At 40.0% G+C, this 19,420-nt stretch overlaps 1 protein-coding gene and 1 long non-coding RNA gene across 2 annotated transcripts; both read left to right on the forward strand.

Annotated features, from left to right (window-relative positions):
- The first annotated feature begins 6,881 nt into the window (after positions 1–6,881).
- On the forward strand, positions 6,882–8,798 carry LOC149629919 (uncharacterized). The gene is made up of 3 exons (XR_016374382.1): positions 6,882–7,953; positions 8,033–8,106; positions 8,174–8,798. It is a non-coding gene; the product is annotated as an uncharacterized LOC149629919 (long non-coding RNA).
- A 2,740-nt stretch (positions 8,799–11,538) lies between these two features.
- LOC149629920 (uncharacterized) lies at positions 11,539–12,286 on the forward strand. Its single transcript, XM_089851721.1, has 2 exons — positions 11,539–12,150; positions 12,242–12,286. Exons 1-2 carry the CDS (start codon positions 11,539–11,541, stop codon positions 12,284–12,286), a joined length of 657 nt encoding a protein of 218 aa, XP_089707847.1.
- The last annotated feature ends 7,134 nt before the right edge of the window (positions 12,287–19,420 follow it).

The following is a 19,420-nucleotide window of genomic DNA, read 5'->3' on the forward strand; positions in this document are numbered from 1 at the left end:
CGCACGGTGGCACTAGTGAAACTTTTCGTTCTAGGCGCGGAATCTGGCAGCCCTGAACTAGGGAAATTTTGGTCCAAAAAGGGAAATTTTAAGGGTTAGAAAGGGAAATTTCATTTGTCCCACCTGGCATCACTGCTTTGAATTTCCTTTACTCTGGTTCTCTTGCGAACTCTGTGTTTAACGGCTGTGGAAGATTTCTTCTGCTTTTTGTGAATGCTAATTGAAAACTTATTGTTCGAAATAAGTATTTGTTTTGAATTTTGTTACCATAGTTCTCATTTTTTTTTAATAGGCCTATTAATTTACCACTAATTATAGTTTATTTTCAGAATTAATTTCAAGTAAGTATTTATTTCAACGGGTAGTTTTGTTTTCTATCATTGTCATATTTTATTATTTGTTAGGCCTATTTACGCGTAAACCAAGATTGTTTTCAGGATATCGAACAAGTTATGAACTAAGTTAGGACATTTTCAACGGTGTGAAATCAAAATTGACCTTGTGCCGTTTTACTCGGCTGTTATACAAATACGAGAGAGTTCAGAAATGGCATCTAATGTGAAAGAAACAGCAGCGGAAAAGATGAGAAGGCTACGTTTGAATCCAGAATTCAGAGAAAGAGAAAAAAATCAAAGACGAGAGAGATATGCGGCAAAAAAGAAGCTAGAGAGGCAGTTGGTGTTAGAATCTCCTGCTAGTCAGGGCCCTTCTACCAGTGAAAGCTCTTTAACTCTGCAGAACCCATCAACTAGTCAAAGTTCTTCAACTCTGCAGAACCCATCAACTAGTCAAAGTTCTTCAACTCTGCCGGACCCATCGACTAGTCAGAGTTCTTCAACTCTGCCGGACCCATCAACTAGTCAGAGTTCTTCAACTCTGCCGGACCCATCGACTAGTCAGAGTTCTTCAACTCTGCCGGACCCATCGACTAGTCAGAGTTCTTCAACTCTGCCGGACCCATCGACTAGTCAGAGTTCTTCAACTCTGCCGGACCCATCGACTAGTCAGAGTTCTTTAACTCAGCAGGACCCATCAACTAGTGTGGGCTTTACTTGTCAGGACCCATCAGCTGGTCAGCATCCTTTAGCTTCAGTTGTGGATCAGAAAACTAATAACATGCAAAATTATCTTTTGAAACGGAGACAAAAGCGAGCAGATTCTAATTATGCTCAATCTGAGTTAGAAACGGATAATCTTTCTAGGAAGAAAAGAAGAGGAAATATGGATTATGCTAAGGCGGAAATCCAGAGAGATAATTCTACAAGGCAAATTAGGCGTGAAAATTCTGTGTACCGTGAAGCCGAAAACCAGAGAGATATTTTGTCAAGAATTGATCGGCGTCAAGATCCCAACTATAGAGAAGCTGAAATGCAGAGGGACAACGCTACAAGGCAGATTAGAAGACTTGATGAAAATTATGCTGAATTCGAGCTTATGACAGAGTATGCTAGGAGAACCGTTAGGAGACAACACTCACAATATTTCGAAAACGCCTATCTGCAAAATATATCATATGGTCCAGATTATAAATGCGAATGCTGTTCTGGACTATTTTTCCGTACTTCTGTTAAAAAAACAGAGTCGGTGAAATACTTGTCAGTTGAAGGAGTACATGAGAGAGTGCTTCCGTCACATATTTTGTTGTGTGGTTCTTGCCACAGCTACGTTTCTAGAAGGAAAGTACCACCACTCTCCAGAGAAAACGGCTATTTTTTTCCTGATTTGCCCATGGAGTTGAAAGATCTTACAGAACTTGAATGTAGAATGATTTCTCCGCGATTACCGTTTATGCAAATAAGAAAACTAGGAGTTGATCAGCAAAGAGGCATTCTCGGTAATGTCGTAAATGTACCAGTTTCAATCGACTCTTCTGTTTCAATTCTGCCCAGAGGCCCCACTGACACTCAAGTTATTCAAATTAAACTCATGAGGAAGAAGGAATATCAACACCACTATATGTTTGAAACAGTTCGTCCCAGAAAAATACTGGATGCTTTAAAGATTCTAATAACAACTCCTTTGTATTTGAAACATGAAGTTACAGTTCCAGATGAAGTGGCTTTGGAGTTCAGCGAATCTAATAGTGTAAATTTCGTATCGAATGAGGAAGATATGCCAACTGAAGTAGAGCACACGCCCCCTGTTGGTACAGATCAACTAAATAATTTCGTATCGAATGAGGAAGATATGCCAACTGAAGTGGAGCACACGCCCCCTGTTGGTACAGATCAACCAAGTAATTTTGCTGTAGAACCTCAACAAGCACCTGACAGCGACCAGGAATGGGACGAAATTGATGAAGAAACAGCATTGAACAATGGCAACAGTGATACCCTTTTGCTTTCATCTGAAGATCTAATTACGCCCCAGATTGAGAGTATTGCTTATGCTCCTGGAGAAGGGCAGACACCACAATCAATTCTTTATGATGAGGACTCCGAATACCTTTCTTTCCCGAGTATTTACGCTGGCCAAGCTTTGAAGCTACCACCTAAGGCAACGTACACACAGCAAATAAAATGGGAGTTCAGATGCAGCGATAGGCGTTGTGCCTCTAGTATTCCAAAAATATTTTATTCCTATGTTAAATTAGTATCGTCAAAACTACGGAGCGCTACTAATATTTGCATGAGAAAAACCAAGTCCAAGGCTGGCCAAGCATACACAGCGGGAGCATTAACAGCGCCTGGAAGTTTGGATTCTTTGGTGAAACACGATGATGGTTACAAAGTTTTGGAAAGCGTCAGATCTTCCCCTGGCTATTTACAACAGCGTGAGAAAGATCTTCTGGCTATGGTTCGCCAACTTGGTAATCCTACGTGGTTCCTCACGCTGAGTGCCGCTGAGACGAAATGGGAAGAGCTTTTGGGGTCCTTGTGCGTCATTGCCGGGCACCCTCGAGAAACTGCGAAAGAATATGTAAAAACCTTGGGATTTATGGAGAGAGCTAAGCTTATCAACGAGGACCCTGTCACCTGCAGCCGATATTTTGATTATCGTTTGAGAGAATTTTTCAAGTTTCTGCGAAGCAAGGAGTCACCGATTGGAATCATTGATGATTACTACATTAGAATAGAGTTCCAAATGAGGGGATCACCACACGCCCATATTCTACTATGGAATAAAAACGCCCCACAATTGAGAACCGATAACTCCAATCTAGAAGAGGTTATCATATTCATTGATTCCAACATTACCTGCTCGAAAGGGGATGGAAGTGAAAAATGGAACAACTTGGTCAAGCTGCAAACTCACAAGCATTCCAAAACCTGTCGTAAGAAGAACGATAGTGGACAGTCATCGTGTCGTTTTGGCATACCTTTTCCGCCAATGGGAAGAACCCTTATTTACGACCCTTCTAAGCGTGATGAAAACGAAAACGTTGAAGAGGTTGAAGCCTTAAGCAAATTGGTGCGAAATGCTATCGAGAATTTGAAAGTCGAAACTGCACCGGAAACATTTGAAGAATTTTTGGAAACGCTGAACATAACGGAAGAGCAATATATTGCAGCTATAACTTATCCAATTAGAAGGCTCACTGTCCTTCTGAAAAGGTCGCCGCAGGAAATAAGAATTAATCCATACAACAAGAAGATTTTGGAGTTATGGAACGCTAATATGGATCTTCAATACGTCCTAGACCCGTACGCCTGCCTCATGTATATAGTTTCCTACATCGGCAAAGCCCAAAAGGGGATGTCACAGCTCTTGAGGGAGGCAATCAAGGAAGCGAAAAATAAAGGCAGTGGTATAAAAGAGAGATTAAAAGTTATTGCTAATAAGTTTATTCATTGTGAAGAAATTAGCGCCCAAGAATGCTGTTACATACTACTTTCCATTCCAATTTGCCGGAGCAGTCGTGCTCATATTTTCATAAACACTTCACCCCCTGAAGAAAGGGTACACATTTTGAAAAGACCATCTGAATTGGAATTATTGCCTGATGATAGTACTAACGTTTTTTCTGATGGAATCATCGAGCACTACATTGTGAGGCCCGATGAACTGGAAAATCTCAGTCTAGCCGCTTTCCCCTCATGGTATGAGTTTTCCCGAACCAAACGCAATAGGAGAACCCAAAATTTGAACGAAGATGAAGACCAAGAAATTGAAACGACTAATGTGGAAACGTCTCTTGAGCTGAAAGATTCTTCAGGATACGTCAGGAAAAGGATGCAGGCTAAAGTAATCAGATTCAAAAAGTACAGTATGGTGAAAGATCTCAAAAACTACTGTCGAGTGGAAATTATGTTATTTTTACCTTGGCGTTGTGAGGAAACCGAATTGCTAGAAGCTAACGTAGAAGAAATTTATGAAGCCCATAAGCAGGAAATATCTGAAGCTAGAAGGGAATTTATAAGTGAAGTTGATGACTTGGATCTGGACCAAATGATTCAAGAAGTAAGAGAAAACCAACACTCAAATGACGTTCAAAATATTCAACCTATGATTGAACATCAAAACGAGCGTGATAGAAGTTTCACATTGGATGACCCGGAATTTTTTGTCAACTCTCTTCAAGAAGCCGTTTGTGACGTAACTTCTGATATTCAACAGTCTAGCGCTGCCGACTTCACTCCAACAATTACTCTTGTCAACAATGAAGAATATTACAGCATGCTTCGAAAACTAAATTTAAAGCAGCGAGAAATTTTCTGCTACGTACTAAATCATTTCAAAACATCTCAAGAAGAACCTCTGAGGATTCTGATAACAGGCGGTGCTGGTGTTGGGAAAAGTCTCTTGATTCAAGCCATTTTTGAAGCCGTATCCAGGCATGAAAAGAATAAACCCGGTGCCGATCCATCACGATTATCTGTTCTAAGAACGGCATTCACCGGGAAAGCGGCTTTTAATATTGATGGTGTCACTCTTCACTCTGCCTTTAACTTGCCAACAAATCAATTTTCTGGCAAGATGAATCCTTTGGACAACGACACTTTGAACAGAAAAAGATGTTCACTTTTAGGCCTGAAACTTCTGATAATAGATGAAATATCTATGTGTGGAGCCAAAATCTTCAATTATATTAATGTAAGAGCCCAACAAATCTTCGGATCTCCAAAGCATTTTGGTGGTATTTCAGTTGTTCTCGTGGGAGACTTCAACCAGTTACCCCCTGTTGGGGATAATTACACATTTATGCCCTTAAAAGAAAAGAACAACCCCTATGCGGCCCTAATTGGAAGTCCACTGTGGGAGGAATTTAAGTTGTATGAGCTTGATGAAATTATGAGACAGAAAGATGACAAAATATTCGCTATGGCTTTAAATCGAATGTCCATGGGAGAGATGACACCCGCCGACGTTGACTTGTTTAGAAGCCTGGAAACATCTATTTCAAGGCCCCTACCTATGGAAGCCCTTCATTTGTTTGCAACAAATGATGAAGTAAATGCGTTCAATGAATCAAAGTTATGTTCACGGAATGCTGAAAAGATATGCTCTGTCGCATTTGACTCGGCTACGGGTGACGCTAGCAATGAAATCAAAACAAGAATTCTTGAAGCCGTAAAAACCTTGAAACCCCAAGAAACCAGCGGTTTACCGAGAGAATTAACCCTAATGGTTGGTATCAGGTACATGATCACCAATAATTTGAACACCGCCGATGGTCTAGTAAATGGTGCAACTGGAAGGTTAAGAAAAATACAGTATGGTCAAAATCAAAAAGGTGAACAAGTCCCCGTTCGAGTTTGGATTGAATTTAACGATAACAAGACTGGAAAAGAGACTAGAGCCCAGTCTCAAGGATTAATGATAGCCAATAATATTAATGAATTATGGACGCCTGTTGAGAAGGTTGTCAGAAGTTTCACTAGACGTTCAGGACAAAAAAACATCTACGTTTCAAGAAAGCAGTATCCTCTAGTAATTGCCGAAGCTATTACTGTACACAAGAGCCAAGGAGACACCTATTCCGAAGTAGTTGTTCATCTTAATCAAAAGCGAAAGATGAAAAGGCCTCAGTTATACGTCGCTTGTAGTAGAGCCAAAACTTCAAACGGTTTGTTCATCGTGGGAAAGTTCACGGCGCCTAACCCAGTGGTTAAAAGTAAAGACTCTGTTGCCTTAGAGATGGAGCGACTTCGAAAAGATTGCCCGTTGATGCTACCTATTTTGGATCAAAAAACGTCTATTTATGTGCATAACGTACAGTCTTTAAACTGTCATTTACAAGATGTAACCTCGGATCTCAAGATAATGGAATCGGATATGATATTTCTTGTGGAAACCTGGGCCAAAGAAACTGACAATTTTAAAATTCCTGGATTTTCGGAGCTAAATGGTATATGCCTTCCTCGTCAGTCTCGACGAAAACCATATGGAGTATCAGCTTATATCAAAGAAACTGTAACTCACACCAGAATTCGTATGTACACTTCCGAACCAACAACAACCTCTCATATTGAATGCTTGTGGCTGGATGGATCGTTAAATGATTTACGCCTTTCTGTACTAGCAGTTTACTCTTCCCCAGCTTGCAACATTCGCGACATAATATATGGTATTGGGAAATGCGTGGCGGAATATTATGATGAAGATATTCCCAGCGTCATTGTTGGTGACTTCAACATTAACCTTCTTGAGACATCATCTCTTGAAACCAAGAAGCTAATCGATTTCTTCTCTGATAATGGGTTTCAACTTTTACAAGGTCTTAACTTGAAGCAATCAACTGATGGTGGTACTCAACTGGATTTAGCATTTGGCGATGAGAAATTTTCCACCATTTTCAGCGCTAGTTATCGAGAATGTTACTATTCTTATCATAAAGGAATATGTTTACAGTTTAAATAACCTAGAATCTAAGACATCATCTGACTTCTCAAACCAATTTTTCAAATTTTCAATGATGAGCATTGTTCCGGATGAAACTAGAAGATCAACATTGATCTCGATGAAGCTACAAGATCAACAGTTGTCTGGATAAAACTACAGGTCAACAGTTGTCTGGATGAAACTACAGGTCAATGGTAGGCTTGGGAACCTAGTTAAAGAAAACCATATTAGGCTTGGAATCCTAGTTAAAGAAACCCATATTAGGCTTGGGATCCTAGTTAAAGAAACCCAAATTAGGCTTGTCGCCCTAGAGAAAGATGCTCTCACTCGCAATAAAACATGATCTAATGTTATAATCATATTTTTTTAAGTAATTAACAGAATTCCAGATGAATCTACAAGTGCTACTTGAAACTTCAAGATCTGCAGTAACAAGATGAAACTTCAAGATCTACATTAACAAGATGAAACTTCAACTACAAGGTCAATGGTGGGCTTGGGAACCTAGAGTAAGAAACCCAAATAAGGCTTGGGATCCTCGAGAAAGACACCCATATTAGGTTTAGGATCCTAAAAAATTAAGCCCACATATATGCTACAAGATGAAAGGTAGCCCAAATCGAAGTACTTGATCTACAATGTCCAGATTGAGCTACCTACAACTGTCAAGATCAACAGTGGGCTTGGGATCCCAGAAAAAGATACCCCTATTAGGCTTGGGAACCTAGAGTAAGAGACCCATATAAGGCTTGGGATCCTTGAGAAAGACACCCATATTAGGTTTAGGATCCTACAAAATGAAGTCCACATATATGCTACAAGTTGAACGGTACTATGGTAGCCCAAATAGAACTACTTGATCTACAATGTCCAGATTGAGCTACCTACAACTGTCAAGATCAACAGTGGGCTTGAGAACCCAGAAAAAGATACCCCTATTAGGCTTGGGATCCTTGAGGGAGACACCCATATAAGGCTTGGGATCCTTGACAAAGACACCCATATAAGGCTTGGGACCCTTGGCAAAGACACCCATATAAGGCTTGGGATCCTTGAGAAAGACACCCATTTACGTTTCAGATAATAGGATAAAAGAGGCCCTCCATATAAGCTGCAACAACAACATTAATCCAGATAAAACTAAGAAATCAGCACTGTTTCGAGATTGAAGTAAGTAAAACTACGAGGTCAAAAATACATTATACTTGTAATAGAGCCAACACTGCAAATTAATCTTTTTGTAAATAAGGGAATCAAGGCCCCCCAACGAGGGAAGCATTTCCAAACTGTACAACTACTAATTTTTCAATTTAATTTCAATTAGTAAGAAAGTAATCTAACAATTTTGATAAAGAAAGAAACCTACTAATGTATGATTCTTACTCATTAGACAGGCTATTTGTTTTCTCTGGTATCAAATTTCAGACAACATGACTGGGGGCTAATTCTAGGCAATGGTTGTATATTGGTATAATAGTACAAACATTGAATAATTTTAGCCATCAGTCATATATTATGCTACAAATGCTACTTTTGCATTAAGAAAAAGTCAAGAATTTGTTCATTGGACAGAAATTTGTTACTAATTTCATTAAACTGTAAACCAAAATCATACTAGATTGATTTTCTCATAATCGGAGTATTATTTTATATTTAAATTAACAAAACCAGGTTCCAGTTCACTCACAGAACAGATTTTGTTAATTACTTATTTAATTAAACTGTAAACCAAATTCTTACTAGATTGGTTTTATTCATAATCGGAATGCTATTTTATAAACGATGGGAAAAAAACCGGAAAATTTTAAATTTGCCGGGGTCATAATTCTACTCACTAGAGGGCGCGCAAAAGTGTAATCTGGCCGGGGCCATCTTGTTTCAATCCTGCGTACCCAAACCAAAGGGACGTAAAAATCTATATAAATAGTTAGGTTTTGTTACTTTTTGTACATCTTAGTAACTTGGAATACCAATCCAAGTTTGTAAATAAAGTTTTCGTTATTAATTTTTTTAAATGAGGTTTCTCCTGAAGTTTTAATTTCGTACACGGAAGTTTTATCATAGTCCTAGACTTGTTTCAGTCCGAGTCTAAAGACTTAATCGCTCTCCCCAAAGAACCATAGAGGAAGATTAAAATTAAATCAGCAGCTTAGTAATCGCAAATTCGGAATACGGGCAGCTCTTTCTTCATACTGTTTTCAAAAGAGGGGCCGCAGTATCGTTTGCTTTATTTAGGGAACATTGATTGTGTATGTGGATCCAAAGTTACCCGTCATGCAACAACTTCCTGATTTTTTGAAGCCACACCTAATGTCTTAAGACCACATTAAGGTGCTTGAAAAGGGTCTTTAGGTTTTGGCCACAACTCTTAAAAAACCAGAGCTCTGATACTAAAAGGTTAAGGTGGTAATAATTTATATAGTTCCTCGTACCTAACCTTTGGGTCCGCTGTTTAATATGGTATAGTTCTACCTCGAAGTGATATCTAGTTTACTAGGGAGAAGGTATAAATTCGCCTCCACATTTCTAGCTCTTATCTCCAGTCCAAACGTAGTTCAGGACGGAGTTAATCCCCGCCGCCTCTAAATTACAACCAGCAGCATCTCATTGGTTCTTGAAAACTCACGTCAGCGCGACGCGAATGACGAATATTACTTGTATTTTCCGACTGTGGAGAGTGTAGCGAAATAGCCCGGCCTCCTTTTACGTCCCCCCCTTGTATTTTGAAAAGGGGGACTGGGACTATGGCGCGCGCCAATACTTAGGCATTTTATACCTTCTCCCTAATAAACTAGATATCACTTCTTGGTTCTACTTTACCGGTTGTAATTTTGAATGACAACGAAGGCGAGATAGAAGGTCAAGGAACTCCTGAAAATTTAAACCACATATTAAAGGCCCGGATTTTAGTTCAGTGGAATTTTTTCAAAACAGTAAACATAGTACGAAAAAGTTACAGCCAATCAAAAAAACCTTCCTTATACATTAGAGCCGTCTTCAGGCCTTATCTAAAGGCCTGTCCAGACTGACATATTTTGCGAGATCGCCTCTTCGCTTTGCTTGTTTGCAATATCGCGCTACTGTCCATATTGGGTTTTCGCTACTTTGCATCCTCACCTCGCGAAGATACAAATTTCTTGCGAGTAAGCCAAGAATTTCGCTCCTTCGCGAGAAAAGCACCAATGACAGACGAGAGGAAGGCTGGGGCGATTAGTTTCGTTTTTCTCTTTGGACAACGTCGATGGAGAAGGGCAGATGGCGCAATGATTGCTCAAACTTTATTGGCTCTCAGAATGGGAAAAGGAAAATTTTTGCGTGTATCTGAACAGAAGTGCAAATGTTTTTCGTGATCTGTTGCGAAGATGCGAATAGACGATGGCGCGAACACGCGAGCGCGAGTTCAATGTGGACAAAGCTTAAGGGAGCTTAGAAATCAAATTCATCAATACATAAGTTCATAAGATATGTTCCTTCCATAAGTTTGTCACTGGTAACTTAGAAAATGGAGCTTGTCATGAAGCGAGTGAGGTAGGTCATAGATTCGTGGTAAAGCGAGGGAGGCCTGGTGAGGCGCTGCATGTCAAAGGCTTAGTAACGCAGACTAAATAGGACCTATGGAAGTCCTGCAAAACCGAGTGTAGTCAATTCTCGCTTGTCGTTTCTGTCAGTAAGTCTCTAGAATTAAGAAGTGTCATACTTATGGAACATTACTTATAAACTTTTGTTAAATTTATTAGAGTCGGTTTGCAGTTACAATGCAAGTTAGTTTGTGGAAATTTAAATTAGCAATCAACAATTTTATATCGTTTCTGAATATAATTTAAGCCTTATTTTAAGGATACCGAAAACGAATTTCAACTTTATTTTCCGATCAAAAATGTACCCGATAAAATAAACACCCAGAATATTGCATTTGGAAAACCAAGAAAAGTGGTCATTATTGGAAACCATTTTCGCGTTTACAGAGTTTTAGTTTCCCTTTAGTAAAGGTCATGACCCAATCGTCTGACAAATTTTCCATTGGGACACCCTTGGAAAACTAAAAAAAAACCAAATCCCTGGGGGCCCATTTTTTTTGGTGGGCTTTTATCGATGAAATTTAAGAGACTTTGATGACCTGAGACGGAGGAGAAAGAAAATTCAGTTTCTAAAGAAAAGCGAAAATACGGTAGGTGAAAAAGAAATAACCTTCCATGGCTCTCAAGTAATGTAATAAGATGATGTCGAAATTGGAAACTTGATTTGTTGCTCTGCTCGTATAGTTTTTGAGCGCCTTCACAGCTCACGACAATGTTCACGCAAGCAAGAAGCGATATCTAGTGTATTAGGGAGAAGGCATAAATTCGCCTACACATTTCCAGCTCTTTATCTTCAGTCCAAACGTAGTTCCGGACGGAATTAATCCCCGCCTCTAAATTACAACTGATATATATGTTACTTTAGTGTACTATAATATGGCCAGATGGCGTTGTAAGCTTATCCAGTTGGGTCCCCGTGACTCGCCACAACGCGCATTAACCAGTATTGTTTGTTATGATCGACGCCTAGTCGATGTATAAATGTATGCCAAATAAGATTAAAGTTTATCTTAAAATTAAAGGACAATGCACAATTATTTAACCAACTAAATAAGGTTAAGCAAGTTTGATATTCTAACTAAAATAAATAAAGAATATTACATGGTGTCAAAGTAAACTTTCGATCTACCGCCTTTCGTTACGGTAAGCCTTGGCTTGTTCTTGTTACTGCGTCATTATGAAACCGCCGCCGCCATTCGTACCTGGGGAGTCTCCTTCTTCATCGTGGGAGCTCTGGCGGGAAGCCTTTGGCCTTTACGCCGATATAGAAGCCCTGAGCACTAAGCCTGTGAGTCTCCAACGCTCTTATTTTTTGCATTGCATCGGTTTGGAAGGGCGTGAGCTGTTAAAAACTATAACTATTCCGCAACAAGGAGATGCTCGTACAGTGGAAATTCTTATGGATGCTTTGAGTTTATATTACAGACCTTATAAAAATCGCACATACCATAGGCATCAATTTCATGAAGTTTCACAAGGTAGTCGTAGCATAGACGAATTTGTAGCTGAGCTTAAAACGAAAGCACGAGACTGCGAATTCGATACACAGGAGGAATCTCTCATCGTTGACAGAATGATCGGAGGTCTAAGAAGTTCGGAATTAAGGGAGAAGCTACTACAAGAGGCAAATTTATCATTGGCTCTGGCTATAGATTTGGGCCGATCTTACGAACGTTCTAAAGAACAAGCTAAAGAGTTAGGAGCGTCTTCACAAGTAGCCGTAGACATGTTATCTAAAACTAAACAGTCAAACAATGGAAATAAGAAATTTCAGCAATCCAGAAGAAAGGTATCAGCTGTGCAGAAGCCACAGACGCAAGGGTCTAGCACACATTTCCAAAAACCCTGTTACAAGTGTGGACGATTCCATAAAATAAAAGAGTGTCCAGCCTTTGGGAAGTGTTGCAACAACTGTAACGTACTAAATCATTTTTCAAGTGTTTGTAGGAAGGCTAAACAAATACAAACCTTGGATATAAATGAGTCGGAAGATGACGAGGAAACAGATACCCTATTCGTTGGAGCTTTGACGCTTGATAGTTTAAGACAAGACCCGTCTAACATGACAGCTAATATCACTATAGAAGATCAATTAGTAACTTGTAAAATAGATACCGGGTCCCAGGTTAATCTGCTTCCACTGGAGATTTATAATTCCTTGAAGTCACGACCAAAACTGCAAGCTTCTGACGTAACGATTTCAGCTTTTACCGGGCATAAAGTAAACGTTCTCGGAAAATGCAACCTGATGTGCCAAAATAGAAGTTTACAAGCCTCAGTCCCATTCTATATATCCAAGGTCAGCTCGTCAGCTCTGATTGGTGCTAAAACTTCAGTCGATCTACAATTAATCGCTAGATTAGACAACATAACTAAAACTCCAGAAACTAAAGCAAAGCTGGCAGAAACTATTAGTCCTAGATGTCAAGACCTTCTAGAACAATATAAAGATGTTTTTGAAGGACTGGGTGAACTGAAACGGGTGCACACCATTAGACTACAAAAAGATGCAATTCCATACGTCGCAGCGCCTAGAAAAATACCGTTAGCGCTTCAAGACAAAGTCAAGACGGAATTGGATCGCATGGAAAAGATCGGAGTTATTCGGAGAATAGATGAGCCTACGGAATGGGTTCACCCAATCGTGGTGGTATCCAGACCAAACGGAACGGTTCGAATTTGCATGGATCCAAGAGAGCTAAATAAAGTCATACTGAGAGAGCATCATTCCATGCCGACACAAGAAACGGTTCTAGCGCAAATAGAAGCAGCTAACTTATTCACAGTACTAGACGCTTCGGATGCTTTTTGGCAAATTAAATTAGATGAAGAGAGTTCTAAACTCTGCACGATAGCCACACCGTTTGGAAGATATTCTTTTCTTCGACTTAGCTTTGGATTAGCAAGTGCACCTGAAGTATTACAAAAAGCGGTGCAAGAAATTATCTCGGGTTTGGATAATTGTACCAATTTCTACGACGACATTATTATTCGAGGAATAGATAATAAACAGCACGATGACGTGTTAGAAGCGCTACTTCAACGAGCAAGAGCCGCTAATTTCAAATTTAATAAGAAAAAGAGAGTTATCTCTACTCCAGAAGTCAAGTTCTTAGGACATACGATATCCGGAGCGGGTATCAAGATAAACCAAAGTCGACTTGAAGCTATTCAAGCAATAAGTTCGCCAAGTAACTTAAAGGAACTGCAGACATTCTTGGGCATAGTCACATACGTATCTCGATTTGTAGCCAACCTGTCAGAAAAGACTGCGTATCTCAGAACCCTATTGAAAACCAAGTCCCAATGGATATGGGACTCCCAAGCTGAACAAGTTTTTCAAGATTTAAAGCGGATCATCTGCAGTGCAGATGTTTTGCAACTTTATGACCCTAAAAAAGACATTGTTCTTTCCGTGGATGCTAGTCAATATGGTCTTGGGTTTGCCATGCTACAAGATAAGAAACCCGTCGCATACGCTTCTACCTCGCTATCACCTACACAGATGCGATATGCGCAAATCGAGAAAGAAATGTTGGCAGTTACCACAGCATGCGAGAAGTTCCACTATTACGTTTATGGTCGCAATTTTACCATTCAAACGGATCACAAACCCCTGCTTGCCATTGTGAAAAAACCCATGGATGCTATATCGCCTAGATTACAAAGAATGCTGCTTCGATTGATGCGATATCAATTTCAACTCGAGTACGTTCCAGGTTCTCAGCTCTTGATAGCGGATGCGTTGTCAAGAAACCCAATTAAAACAGACCTGGTGAACACCGATTATTTGGACTGTGAAGGACAAGCAGTATTGGCTATTTCTGTGGTAATTCCACCGACAGAAGCCAGAATTAAAGAAGCAACTAAGAAGGATGCTGCACTAAACCTCGTGGCTAAATACATAAACGACGGGTGGCCTACGCATAAAAAACTTGTCAAGCTAGAAGTCCAAGAATATTGGAAAGTCAAAGACGACTTATGGATGAACGACGGCATAATTTACAAGGAAACCAAAATAGTGGTTCCGAAAGAAGTAAGGCCCGACATATTGCAGATCATTCACAGTGCGCATCAAGGCGTGGTGTCATGCAAGTTAAAGGCGCGTCAAGGACTTTTCTGGCCTGGAATGACTCAGGACATAGAAGAATATGTATTGTCCTGTCAAATCTGTCAAAGCAGAGCTAAAGCTAATGCCCACCAGCCGTTAACGGTGCATGAGGTTCCGGAATTCCCATGGGAGAAAGTAGGAACAGATTTTATGAAAATACAGAACGATACCTACCTCATCGTTATGGACTATCATTCTAAATATGTTGAAATACAACGTTTAACATCAACAGCTAGTGGTCCTGTTATTCAGGCCATGAAGGCAATATTCGCTCGACACGGTATACCAGTCACAGTGTTCTCTGACAATGGCCCACCGTACGATTCTCAAGCCATGAAAATGTTTTACGACCAATGGGGTATAACAAGCGCAACCTCTAGTCCACATTATCCTAGATCGAATGGAATGGTCGAACGCCATATCCAGACTGTAAAGAACATGTTGCTTAAAGCTCAAGCAGATGGAAATGACGTATACAGAGCCTTATTGGAATATCGAGCATCGCGTACCGCGACATTACCGTCTCCAGGTGAAATGTTGATGGGCCGAAAACTTCGTACTACTTTACCGATTCACCGCAGCGATCTGAAGCCCAAGTTTCCGATAGCCGATCATGTTCGACAATTACAAGCACGCCAGGAACACATGAACAAATACGGGAACCATCACACTAAACCACTCTCCCAGTTCAGAGCTAATCAAGAAGTCTGGTATACAACTAAGACCAGAGAATGGTTACCGGCCACTGTTCAATCCCTTGGCCCGGATGACAATAGCTATTGGATCAGAACAGCCACTGGAGCCGTATATCGACGAAACCGCGAGCATTTAAGACCTCGTCGAGTGCTGCAACAGGAGATGGACAGGTCAAGAGCAATGTCACCGCCCAAGCCACAATGGGCTCAACACCCTGTCATGCCATTCGCGCAATCAGAGATTAGAGGTCCGGATGCGATATCGCCTCCGAGTAGTTCCGACCTTCGTTGTGAAATCAGCAACCCTGAAGGACCGGTTTTGTCTCGATCGCCTCACAAAAGATCTTCACCGGAAAGCCCAGTTTTGTCTTCCTCACCGGTCCTACAAAGCCCTGCAGAAACACCCACCGAGCGTGTTGCTACTCCCACTACTCCACTTGTCAGGCGAACTAGGAGTGGTCGAGTAGTAATTCCACCGAAGCGGTTCACAGACATTTAAAACATTTCCACATTAAAATTTTTGGGTTATAGAAAGTCATCTATACAATATCTGTTAAATATTTAAAAAAAAAAAAAAAAAAAAGAGCGTGATATATATGTTACTTTAGTGTACTATAATATGGCCAGATGGCGTTGTAAGCTTATCCAGTTGGGTCCCCGTGACTCGCCACAACGCGCATTAACCAGTATTGTTTGTTATGATCGACGCCTAGTCGATGTATAAATGTATGCCAAATAAGATTAAAGTTTATCTTAAAATTAAAGGACAATGCACAATTATTTAACCAACTAAATAAGGTTAAGCAAGTTTGATATTCTAACTAAATAAAATAAAGAATATTACAACAACCAGCAGCATCTCATTCGTTTTTGAAAACTCACGTCAGCGCGACGCGAATGAGTACGTAAATTACTTCTGTCTGAGGTGAGTGTAGCGAAATAGACCGGCCTCCTTTTACGTCCCTCCTTTGTATTTTGAAAGGGGGACTGGGACTATGGAGTGCGAATACTCAGGCATCTTATACCTTCTCCCTAGTAAACTAGATATCGCTTCTTGGTAAAACGTAAATGACAAATCTTAATACCATAACTTGCTTATTTATTTGAAATATCGGCTTATTAAAGAGGCAATATTAAAATTGTGAAAAATTGAGAAGAAAACTTTAACGAAACTGATCTTGTTCAAACATTTTGACAACGATCTAACCAATCGGTACACGGGAACAAACAGAAAACCAACCTTTAATTATACGTAAATCATAGGCAGTGTATATGTCTTGTAAGCATCGTAACTGTCGCTTGGGTTTAGGTACGCTACTTTACTATGCAAACAACCATAAGTTTATAAGATATGTTCCAAAAGTATGACTTTCCTGAGAGACTTACAGCTCGAGCTAGTTCTAAAACGACGGAAGCGAGAATTGAAGTCTTACACTCGGTGGTTAATTTTGCATGACTTCCATCTAGGTCCCATTTAGTCAGCATTACTAAGCCTTTGACAGAAGCGCCTCACCAGGCTTCCCTCGCTTTACCTCGAATCTACGACCTACTTCAATCCCTTCATGACAAGCTCCTGACTCCAGTTTGTAACCACTGACAAACTTATGGCCAACATATCTTATGAACATATGTTTCAAATTATTATCATTTCAACTGATGAAACTCTGCAGTTGGGTGGTGCTTTTATTGTTTACAATTGTGATTCGAGAATATATGAGTACAGAATTTGCACAAATAAATTTTGCGTTAGTGTGTGAAAACTAATAAAATAATCAAAATGATAGTACTACTTTATATGCGTATGAAATCTTCGGCTTGAAACTTCTTCACCCATTTGGCAATATTGTTAGTGTTCACCCATGTCCACTTGATCACGTTCAGCTATATTTTGCACTGTTCCACTCGTGAGTTTGAGTAAAATACAGGATGTTTTACGAAAAGACTGAACTCCCTTCACTCCCATGCAAATTTCCCAAATTTCTGGTGTTTCAGGTTTTCTAGAACCGTACGAATCCTGTGATCATGGATATGTATAAGTACTAACGCATTATGGATTCCCATCTCTTACCTTCCAAAAGGCGTTTCGCTTAGACACCCGTGAGCGGAGAATAAATCTAGTTCGTAACCCCCCCCAAAAAAAACCCTCTGAGTGAGAGGGAAAGTTGTTATTTTTTCTCTCTGCGCATGGGCAAAATTTTAAAAACCTCACTTAGGATTCTCCAGAGTGATATACAGTTCACTTTCCCCACGTAATCTAGCTATTTCCGCCTGGGTTGACAGGCGTCTCGTATCGCGGGTGTAGCGCGTATTTGGTGGCCAGCTTTTTGGCCTAGTTGGGAATCCATGAAACGTTAGTAGTTATACATATCCACGTTGTAATGGTACTTCATTTTGTCCCTCAAATTCATTTGACGCGGTCCTGTCAAGCGGCTGAAAGACTAGATCGTATAGAGAAAAAGTACCAAGGTACTTGGGTCAATTTTAAAAAGAATTTCCAGTAATACAGAACGACGCCTCTTCATCTAAAGTTCAACTTTATTACGGACCAAGATAAAGAATTTCTTCCGACAAAAATCCCTTTCAGACAAATAGAACAAGTAGGCGAAGAAATTCTATTAAAGGTCACACAAAACCAGAGGTCAAACATTCACTAGCTAAGATCTTGGAGGATAGAGTGATACGGAGTGAGAATGCAGAACTTTACATATGAAATCAACAGGGATCAAACATGGACGAAGTAATACTGAAGGACCGATAGCAGCTAGCCCATAGAGCCCCATACTAAGCGACTAAACAACCAATGTTAAGTTTACTTCTCCCTTTTCAGCCCCAAAATGGAGCCTGGGGTTATGAAAAATACTGAGTCAAATCCCGGAAAACGCTAGCGCCATCTAGACAAAATAAGACGTTAGCTTTAGAACTTTGATTCCCTCATATAACCCCCACTATCCGGTTTGCTACTATCCGCCGCTAGATGGCGAATTAACAAGTATTTTTCAGCTTTCTCCCTCTGCCATCCGTCCGTCAGTATTGGTTCGTCCATGGATCAAAGATCCAGGAAGGGTGTTAGTGGTGATTTAAAATGCGCGCCTGTATTGTGAGAGACATAGAACACGCAGCGACATCTATGTAGGCATATTGTGTTTTTTGATATATTACTCAATCATTACGAGTTCAGTTTTTGACCATTAATATCAGAGCATACTTTTGACGCTCGTGCTTTGATTAGTTAATTATAACATGAGGGAAGAGTTTCTTGACGTCATAGGTTTTATAGAAACTAGTACCAATCGGTCGTTAAATTCACGGCTTGTTACCTGAAGGAAATCAAACGCAGAGGTGGGCGACACTATTCTGTTGGTAAAGGAGGGGCAAGTTTCAACGAAGTGTACTTTTTGTTTTTATATCTATATACTTTTGATTGGACTTTTGACTTCAGAGTCCCGTTCATATCCGACAGAAAATAACTGGAGAAGTAGAGATGCGCGTACTTTTTGGTTTTTATAGCTATATGCTTTTGATTTTACTACAACGTGATCAACTATGGTCATACACCGCTTTTCGGTCAACTTTGTCTTTGAACCCTATTTGCACTTTAAACTAAAAATTTAAAAGTTAGGCTTAAAATATCACAACAGTTCTCAATTCTCAAACAGCCTTTGGGAAATATTGACTTAATACAAACACACGCGTCCAGCTGATTTCATACTGAAAGAGTTCGATAAAACATCACCAATTAGGTCTTTCCATAAGTTTATAAGTGATATGTTACATAAGTATGACACTTCCTACCTATACTTCGAAATACTAGAAACTTACTGAGGGCAGAAGTATATAATACTTCTCTTCGAGAGAAGTGTACCACAAACAGGGGTAATTGTGGCATGATTCTTCCCAACATCATTTTACATTTGGAGTGTGCAAGGTTACTAAACCGAATCATATCATACGCGATCTAAATAGTTCCCGCTCATCATTACTCTATTAGCGCTGCTTAACTATTTGCCAAGGCGCATGCGCTTGAGCAGATTTTCGTCCCACGTCAAGACAATCAAGGTTTGTGGGTTGATTGCTGAGGGTTAGGTAAATACCAAACAGTTATAGAATTCACCCTAGCACAGTGCGATGCCCATCTGAAATTTTATGAGCGGGAGAGCAAGCAAAAATGGCTCCCTCGCCTGGGAGGAATCATGTTACTCAACTGAAGTAATAAGAGGATACGGAGTGTCATCCTTCTTCTATTATCCCCTTCT

This window comes from Phalangium opilio, unplaced genomic scaffold (genome assembly GCF_054372755.1).
Source record: "Phalangium opilio isolate 3A_F unplaced genomic scaffold, DU_Popi_V2 ptg000105l_1, whole genome shotgun sequence".
Classification (NCBI taxonomy): domain Eukaryota; kingdom Metazoa; phylum Arthropoda; class Arachnida; order Opiliones; family Phalangiidae; genus Phalangium; species Phalangium opilio.